This window comes from Panthera onca, chromosome A2 (assembly GCF_046562875.1).
Source record: "Panthera onca isolate mPanOnc1 chromosome A2, mPanOnc1 haplotype 2, whole genome shotgun sequence".
Classification (NCBI taxonomy): domain Eukaryota; kingdom Metazoa; phylum Chordata; class Mammalia; order Carnivora; family Felidae; genus Panthera; species Panthera onca.
The window spans coordinates 47,081,001-47,091,066 of record NC_138340.1 but is presented as its reverse complement, the minus strand read 5'-3'; the positions used below and the strand labels follow the sequence as shown (position 1 = coordinate 47,091,066).

General features: G+C 38.1%; 1 protein-coding gene across 1 annotated transcript in view; it reads right to left on the bottom strand.

Annotated features, from left to right (window-relative positions):
* Positions 1-4,868: 4,868 nt before the first annotated feature.
* The window catches only part of ARL8B (ARF like GTPase 8B), a 48,481-nt gene continuing 43,283 nt past the window's right edge, over positions 4,869-10,066 (bottom strand). Inside the window, exon 7 of the mRNA XM_060631626.3 lies at positions 4,869-6,976. Within this exon, the coding sequence (XP_060487609.1) occupies positions 6,927-6,976 (50 nt within the window). The 3' untranslated portion in view covers positions 4,869-6,926. The remainder of the gene's footprint in view (positions 6,977-10,066) is intronic.

Below are 10,066 nucleotides of genomic sequence, written 5' to 3'. Positions count from 1 at the left end.
AAGGGTCCAACTCAATCTCAGCTCAGGGGTGGATCTCAGGGTCAAGATTTCAAGCCCCACATTGGGTACCAAACTGGGCCTGAAGCCTACTTACAAAAAAAAAAAAAAAAAAAAAAAAGAAAACAAAACATATGAGCATATGGCAGTTGTGAGAATTCAATTGCATATGGCAGTTGTGAGAATTCAATTACTGAATGTATATAATGTACCTACAACAGTACTTTTAGTAAGCCCTATTTTTACTACTCTGAACTGACCAGCATCTAGTAAAAGCACCTAGTATTTTTGAACCTGAGGTCTGTTGGATGAATAAGCCCCTCCTATTTTCAAAGCACTGTTTTAGGAGAAAAATATATCTAAGGAAACCTAATGTAAGCTAGGACAGGACTAAAACTCACCACAGTCCAAGAACGCCTGAAAGACATTTGAATCCTCACATCTAATTCGAGTTCTATTTAACTCAACCTGTTCTAGCTTCTATACTCACGGTCAAATCTCTGTGATGTGGAGTTACATCCCACAAGGTGATACAAATTCAATCTCCTCTTAACTCTGATAGTTGAAGGAGATGACCTAGAAGGTGTATGTTGGTGCTTTTAAAGATATCCTGCATTGTAAATAAATAGGCAGATATTCCAGTTTTCAGAATCAATCTTGTGAGTCTGAGTCAATCAGTGCACTAGGTTCCTAAAACTGTGAAGCTAGAAAATAGGTCTGGCCCCATAACAACCTCAAAAGGTACAAGGATACTCCCAGAGATTCCTATGTTAAATATCAGGGTTAAAATAGTCTATTAAAAGGAGGATTTTTCTACTCTAAGAAATTATAAATGATTTAGTACCCAAAACAGTAATATAAAAAAGAAACAAGTGATGTAATTATAACTTTTAAAACTCAGCATTGCTTCTTTCTGAAGCAGTATCTACTTGCTTTGTAAAAGGTGGAGTAGGGGTAGGGGGAGACTTAAGCAAAAACAGGGAGATTACCTATTATCCCATCAACTTGGTGATCCAACTCCAGAATTAAGGTAATATTGTTTCCTCAGCTGGGTAAGAAAAGCTAAATTTCTCATATTCAAAACTGTATAGTATATAATTATCGTTCCCACCTATTTAATGGGCAGAAATCCAGAAGTTTGTCAACACACTCTGCTGACTGACAAGACTCGGGGGACAGGAACTAGAACTAAAAAGTGGCCCATCCCCTATAAAGGGCAGATTGACAACTCCTGGCATAAAGACAAATGCATTTACCCTCTGACCCAGTCATGGTTATGTGAATTACTGCAAACGTCCACGATTCACTGCAGTACTGGTTACATAAGCAAAATGTTATAAACAGCCCAAATGTCTATCAACAGGGGACCATTAGGTAAACTGGAATCTGTAACAGTGAAAACCACATACACAATGAAATGGGAACCATGGTGCTGTGAAGGAGAATCGGGACCTCTCTCTATATTGATACAGAAAGATCGCCAGGAAAGTGTAAGTGGAAAAAAGCCATGTTCAAATCAGTATGCCACCTTCAATGTAAGAAAGGGATTTAAATAAATAATAAAAAAAAGCATACATATTTCTACTTGCTTTTATTTTGTATAAGGAAAACACTAGGAAAATAAATATGAAAGTGATATAAGGGGCACCTGGGTGGCTCAGTCGGTTAAGTGTCTGACTTCGGCTTGGGTCATGATCTCGCGGTTTGTGGGTTCCAGCCCTGCCTTGGGCTCTGTGCTGACAGCTCGGAGCCTTGAGCCTGCTTCAGATTCTGTGTCTCCGTCTCTCTTCCCCTTACCTGTTCGCACTCTGTCTCTATCTCAAAATAAACAAACATTAAAAAAAAAATTTTTTTTAAAGAAAGTGATTTAAGGATTACCTGTAAGTCCAGAGTGGTGGTCGAAGGGTAGTTGGTTACACAGTCATGGATGGAACCAAAAGTTCATCTTTTTTTTAGGTATTTTCAATTGTTAAGTCATGTAACTCACCTATTAAAAATCATTTAAGAAAATTATAAAGCGGACCTAGGAAATGGTAAGCTTCCTTTCCGCACCTGTTCTAACTACTAAATCACTAAATCCAATGCAGTGATTATCCATCAAGAACTAATGTTCACCATCCATGTGCCATGCCCCACACTTTAGGTAACTGATGTTTACAGAGAAAGTGGAAATCATAAAAATTCTTAACCTTCTTTTAAGAGTGAGGAGAGCTTGTGCTTTCCATCAGTTAGTGGTATGATAAATGTGAACAATTTCTTTTTCCTTACAAAATGATACAAATAGAAAAAGGAGTTACCTAATTCATATACTGGGCAGCAGCAGATACAAATGATGCACTTTTAATATGTAGAAAGAAGACACACATTGTGTGATATAGATTGTACAAAACTGAGGGTAGGCCAAAGCTGTAGATTATCTAAAAGCTGGTTGAAGGAGACACCATAACGGGCAATCTATTAATGTTCCACCTCCTATATTCAAAAGGGAATACGCTTGCTTTGTTGTTTTTTTTCCCCTCTCACTGCTTTGAAAAGAAGCATTTTCTTAACTGTTCCAGTTTTCCCCAAGCTCCAAATAAATTCTAGCAGAACCCAGCAACACAGCAGTTATAAAGTGTTAAACATTAGCTCTAAAAGTTTGCCCCCGAGTTGGTAGTAGATATGTATTTTTCCACACTGTATACCAGAATAAACATTTTTCTGCAGTCTGGGAGAAAAGCTTTAAAATTTTTAAATGGCTTTCAAAATATAAGCCCCTATGTTTTACAGCATTTCCTTCAAACAAAATCTAAGTTACTGTATCATTCTATAAAATGTCTGTGATCTCTAGCCCTTAAATGTGTTAAAGTGATAAAATGTAAATATTTGTGCTTTTGGATTATTTGCAAGCTGAATAACATGCAAAGTTAACATATTCACTAGGACGAATGGGCCTTTTCATCTTTCTTCTCTGTTTTACCACCATCCACTTCTCTTGGCTGTAGAACCATAGTCTGTTAGGAGAAATTATATTAGAAATCTTCCACATTTCATTTTATAGATGGGAAAACTACAGAGCCAGAAGGGATTCAGCAACTCATCACACAATCAGTTAATAAAAACAAAAGAACCCATATTCTCAAATGCCAATCCAGCACTCGTGACAGAGTCAAACTGTATTAGCATTTTCAACTGACAAATTATTTCCCTGCCTCATCCCTTGACCTGCAAGCCCCCATAAAATGAAGTTAAAGTAGATTTCCCACTCTGATTCCTGCTAGGAAATCTGCATCACCTAAGTTACCAGCTGCCTTGCATACCAGCTGCCTTGCGGTTTTAAAACAGAATTACCTTACTGAAGAAAGAGCTTGTTAATGAAATGAAATAATGAATGACTACTGCCGTTGCTTAGATTAAAGAACTTCCCATTGCCATCTATCATGTCAATGACTTGCTTCTGTTTCCCTAAGAACATTCAAGAGGCAGCAATTACAAAAGCGCCCATTTTTATTAATAGCTGAGTTTTAAACAGAAATTGTGTGGAGGCTATTTACTAATCAACAGGAAACACCTGCAGTGGCCCCCACATTTGTAGATGTGCAAGCTGAAGGGAAGTTGGTAAGGCTAGTGTTTGCTTTACGGTCTTCCTTTTCAAGTATGTTCACAGGCATGCACGTTGTTGAGGGCACATTTAAAGTTTTTTAAGAGGAAAAAGACATCTTGAATACTAAACATGCTGGTTTCCCCACAATGGAATTTTTAAAGTATTTGGCCAATTGGATGTTACATTATAATGCTGACTATGGTAAATTCAGACTTCCACTCCAGTTTTCAATCTGCCAGACCCTGAGAGGTTGGAATTACCAAATCAACAGGATTTCAGTGTAACTAGATCTTGTATGGATAGAATTACACAAGGCAATTAATTCCTCAGTCAAAACAATGAATACTAAAGTAGCCACAGCCCAATACATCCAATTTACTTGACGGAATCAAAGGGACAGATTTTTATAAGTCTCAATTTTTGAAAGCAGGTATCAACTTGAAAATCAAGGATACAGGAAGCTAAACTTATATCCTCCCTGCACCCCTACCCACTGGCCCCAGGGACACACACACTCCTTCAAAAATCACTTTGGTAGGAGGGTGGTGAGAAGAGGGCAGGTGAACAGCCTAACTCAATCTCTCCACCAATCCCCTACAAAAACTGAATCTGGATATCCTCGAAATTTCTGTCCTAGAAATGCTGAATCACACCCAATTGGCCAACATGGTTTGACTATCCAGAACAACAGTATGGATATAGGAGGAAAAGCCAGGCTGAACTTTTCTTGAGTAAAACTACATAAAAAATCCCATCTTTGCAGTAGCTTTGAGGAGATAAATGTTCACTTTTATAGTGCAAAAGATAACACACAGGAAAGGAGACCAAATGGCTTTACTTTAAACATGTGCCTTTGTGGGAAAACCGTAACGTTTGATATTTAAAATCTTTTCATTCTGGAACTCTAGTCAGTAAGTAGGCATGCCTTGCAACTTCAATTTATTAATAAAGTTTCATTATGATTTTTAAAAAGAATAGATCATAAAATGCTTAACTAGCTCTTGCCACTTGTGAAAGTCTTAAATTTGGTGTATCATGACAGTTTACAGCTAACAGCATCTCCTCCACCCTGCCTCCCCCCGCCAAATCCTAGTATCAATTCTGTGGATATTGTAAAAGTTTATTTCTATGTTAACTAGCCCACAGACCCAGTTCTTTGAGAAATGAGCTGATTTCTTTCCAGCACATTGTCTGTGGACGCTGCTCACGATAACTTTCTTTCTGTCCCCTTCCAAAAACGTCAGCACCTTCCATCAGGATGCACATTTTCAGTTAAAATGGTCAATACAACCCTCAAAATGCAAGTTTATTGAATAAAGCTGAGAAGAGCAGTAAACAGACAAAAAAATGCATCACCTAAATTAAAAAATTCACGTATTTACAAAGTTCAGTAACTGTTAAGTTTTCACATGCAGAAGTTAATGCACAGGAAAATGTTGGGAGTAGAGTTTGGATGTCTTGAAATGCTGAAAGCAATGAACAGACACACAAACACATTTAAGGTTTAGCTATAGGTCAAATAACAAACCTATGCGATCCCCACAGAGTCACACTTTCTAGTTCCAATTCCTCCTTTTAGGCACAAGCAAATTGCCACATTCTCTGTAATGGTTCACAGTGACCATTAATGGTGTTGAGCTACAGTAGCAAGTTTAAATTTCCCTTCATTTACAGAACCATCCATCCCATCAGGGAAGTATGCAACATGCTTCAAAGAATAGGAACAGAATTTTAAAAGCTGAGATTCTACTCATAAAAATGCGAATGGAGGAAAACAAGGAGTATCTGTGCAACACAGTGCAGTATTTTGTACAGAATATTGTTAAGGCCATGGCAGTCTATAAATTAAAACTGGTATTCATTAAAAGAACTCACTGTTGACTGCACTTCTGAGTGCTCAACATGTCTGGAAATGCACTGTCTACATGAGTGCTGCTTAACAAAAGAAACAAAATCACACACAGTGTGAGGCAACACATAAGCGGGTGTACCATAGAGTTTTATCTACTACAGTGGTTTATGTGAATAACAATTTACAAGTGAACCAGTAGTAATATGTCCCTTTGTGTATATGGACATCACTAAACTACGAAACATGTTCGTTTTAAGTTTGTATACATCTCCGTATCATAGAAGCAAACAATCCACAGCATCAGCTCCTCAGTTCCCCGGGTGATTATTAAACAACCTGTAGACGTTGCGCATGATTACATTAGATAGAGCAGGCAGGTCTAGAGTTGTCACAATAATCGAGATGTCTAATGGCACCAGACAAAAGAGTGCCAAACCTTACATCAATAAGAGAGAAAAATAAGAATTTTTATTTCTAAGTATCTATTGTGCTGAAAGTCTATGACTGGATATAAAAAGTCGAGAGTTAGAGTGTCATGCAGCAGCACTGATTTAATGACTGGAGAAAGAAAGAACAAACAGGTGTTTGAACAAAGTCTGACATTCTTAGCACATTTTATTATATTGGCTGGAATGCTCTAAATTCATGAAAGCTTTTGAGAAAATCCTCGATTCCCAACCCTTTAAAAAAGTGTGTTGAACCCAGAAAAAAAAAAAAAAAAGAAGAAGAAGAAAAAATAGAGAAGTAATGATCTGGACAGATACACAACAGCATGCCTCAGTTCCTCCCATATTCCCAACTGCTATCTGGTGATGAAGAGTTCTCAGAAAGCAGAATGTTTTTTAAACTCATATACGATCTCACCAGTGTAAAGAACCAATTAACAACACTGATCTGGTGCCTTCGCTCACTCTTTGCAGACCATTTTTTAAATTCCTAAGGTGTAATTATACATTTCACATGCATTTGTGAGACAGGTAAACATTATGTTTTTATCCCACATGAGTCAGGCTAAAGGTTTTCTAAATACTGTGTGTGGCACTAGAAACTTCATGCTGTATCAAGTCAGTATCAGTATTAAGCTAATGGACTCTATAACGAAATATCATAGACATTTACTGAAAACCAATATAAAAATCTGGCCCAGAAAGACCAGAACATATATATGCAATTGTCTTGATTTAAGATGGTCACATGTGTTTGGGGTTTTTTGTTTTTTGTTTTTTTTTTTTTAAAAAAAAGCTCTACACACTGTTTAAGACAAGTATGTATAAGAAGCTTTTTTTGTGTGTGCTGACTTTATCATGACAACTCTAGCTGATTCTTTATGAAGGATTAGGGATACACATCTTCAGCAGTGCACATGAGAAATAAACTCTGAAAAAGGCAATTTCTTGGGTTTAGGAAGGACCGTATTCTGGGAAGTACTTCAGAGGAACGGACAATAATTCTAGGATTATAGCCAGGAAGGACTGGATGACTTCAGGAGATGCTTCAGCTTCTTCTAGACTTTGAATGTTGAATAAGCCACTGAAGTGTGATATCTAAAGATGGAGGGAAAAAAATTGAAGGCATTAAGGTATCAAAGTTAAGAAACTACTAAACATGAGAGATAATATTTAAAATGCAGCTAATTCAAAATACATGCTGGCCCTGCCCTCTTCTGCTTTTCTGCATCTATACTACTATTCTCCATTACCAAAACGTCAAGAGGGCAGTCTAGGGAATTATGAGAGACTCATGAGGTCTGTGTGCTCAGGACAGCTTGTGCCATCTTTTTATTCACTCAAAAATTTACTAACTGCCTTAAGACAAGGTACTATTACATGAAGTGCCAGGAATGCAAAGATATGGGAGAAACCCTCTTTGCCCTCAGGGAGTTTTTAGTGTCAAAGCTGGAAAACAGAGAAGAAATCATTTGGGGTTGGGAGGAGGGTTGCCCGGCAGAATTCCAGGCAAAGGAAACAACAAAAGCAAAAGAATAAACAAAGACATGAACACTGTGGAGATCTGGATGGGTTATATTTGATAAGATGTGGATGAAGCACAGGGATGGGGGAAGGGGCTGCCACTCGTTGCTAAGGCTACAGCAGGGGTTCTCACTTCACCTTCTGGACATTTTGGACTGGGTAATTCTATGCTGGGATGGGAAGAGGGCCTTTCTTGTGCATGGTAGACCATTTTGCAGTATCCATGACCTCTACCACTAGATGCCATTATCACTCCCCCTCCACACTCATAGTTGTGACAGCCAATAATGTCTCCAGATATTGCCAAATGTCCCCTGGGAGCAAAAATGTCCTCAACAAAGAACCACAGACAAGAGGGAGCCAGATATCCTTGTATCTCACTCTAAGGTGCTGCTAAGTTTGGGTTTTATTCTCAAGTCAACTAGAAGTTATTGCAGAATTTTAAGCAGAGAACATATAATACTTTATTTTAGCATGCTCAACAATGGCAACAGAGAACAACTTGGAAAGCTGCTAATACAGACGCCAAATACCACAGCAGGAATATGAAGTGGAGGAAGGCCTGAAGCAAACAAGTGCTATAGGGATAGAAGAAGGAAATGCAGAATTGACTAACATACAGAATAGAACAGACTGCCTATATGTAGTGGGTGAGAAAGAACATTCTGACTTCAATGAGTTGTGTATGTCATGGAGCTGCTGACAAACACAGTGGCTAAAGAAAGAACAGACTTGAGAATTAAAAGATTAAGAATTTAGCTGTAGGGGCGTCCAGGTGGCTCAGTCGGTTAAGTGCCTGACTCTTGATTTTGGCTCAGGTCGTGATCTCATGGTTCATGAGATTGAGCCCCACATCAGGCTCTGCACTGACAGTACAGAGCCTGCTTGGGATTCTCTCTCCCTCTCTCTCTGCCTGTCCCCTCACTTGTGCTCTCTCAAAATAAATGAACATTAAAAAAAAAAAAAAAAGAATTAAGCTATAAAGCACATCAGGTTTGAGGTGTAAGAAGATAACAGGCATGGAGATGTCCAGCAGGTAGTTTTAGCTCTATGGATCTCAGAAAGGGGTGCAGACTGGTAAGCTACCATAATAGAGGTGGCAGGTGAAGCTATAGTAGCTGAAATTAGCTAAGAAAAGCACTTCGAGTGACAAGAGAAAGCAGCTAAGTCAAACACTGAGTCACTGTCATTGAGTTCTTTAAAATGTGTCACCCCTATGTGAGCATCTATCAAAAGGAGCATTCGATTCTCCAAGCCTGAGAGCTGAGTGCAAATTCAGTTTCCCAGCTAATGTGTGTTACAGAAACTGTACTCCACATACATATAAAGAATAGCCTAGAGCTGAGATCTGAACAAACATGATCTGCTCAGAGTTGTGAAAACAATGATTTAACCTGATTGCTGAACCAGACTGTACGCTTTCAAAGGGGGACAGCAGTATGCAGTAAGAGCAAAGCCATGTTCATTAGAACTGAACGGAAAGAAAGGTAAAACTGAAAGTGAAATGCCTAGTTTTAAATATTTAAGATATTCACTTAAAAAAATTAAAACTTGTGGACACTGGACAGAAGTCATATCCTAAAGACAGATGGATCCTTAAGACTAGATAAAAAGGCAGAAAAGAAATAAGATACTCAGAAAAAGAAGTCATCTTCCATAACAAAAAGGGCCACAAACATGAGTCATCTTTGCAAAGATCATGTTCCCAGAAGTAATCTGTTCTATGTGTGGTCTGAGGATACCTTACTCAAGTATTTCATATGCCACATTAGGAAGCTGGAAGGAGAATATACAATCCATGTGCACTGAGATACCTTTGGAACAATTTAGTAAATTCATGAATTTGGTTCTAAAATGTTGTAAAAGCTGAAATTAAGGAGGATGTTCTGACTTGATTATCCAAGAAGTCTAATCTAATTCGCTATTAGCTGCATTTCTTGCTCCAAATTCTGATTTACAAACTGCTTATTTGAATCTAGGTAGAGTGGATCCATGTCCTAGGGCTTGATAATACAAAGTGAAGCAGGAGTTCTACAATCACACACTGGTGTCTCTGGAGCTCTATGACAGACTAGGAAGATCAGCCTCAAATAGCAAAAGTTCTTTCTCATCAGCTCTCCAGCATTTCCTTCCTAAATGAGCTCCCAAGATTTTTTCAAGAAACTATCTGGCTAGTTTGTTAAGGTAATAAAATAAAGGGTTTTTTTTCTCCTTTCAATAACTTCTTTTTCCTATTTTATGAAATACTAGAGAGTATTCAAAGTGGTAAAATGGATTTACAGAATAGCACAATGCCCTAAAAATTACAGTTAGTATAGAACAGTGTTTTTCAGCCTTGCCACTACTGCTGACATTTTAGGCTGGTCGATTCTTAGCCGTGGAGACTGTAGCATGTTTAGAATATCTCTGGTCTCTACCCACTATGTGCCAGCATCACACTCCTCATTATGACAACCAAGTGTCTCTGGACGTTGTCAAACATCTCCTGGGGAAAAAAAATCCTTTGATGAGAACACTGTTGTATAAGTAAATACTCTCATAGCGTCACAACTTAAAATTTAACAAGAATTCCTCCTAACACGAGGGGGGATTTTTTTTTAATAAACTATGTAACCCTAAGTGTTTGAAGAGTCTGAAAATTATCTGAATGCTCACAATATAACA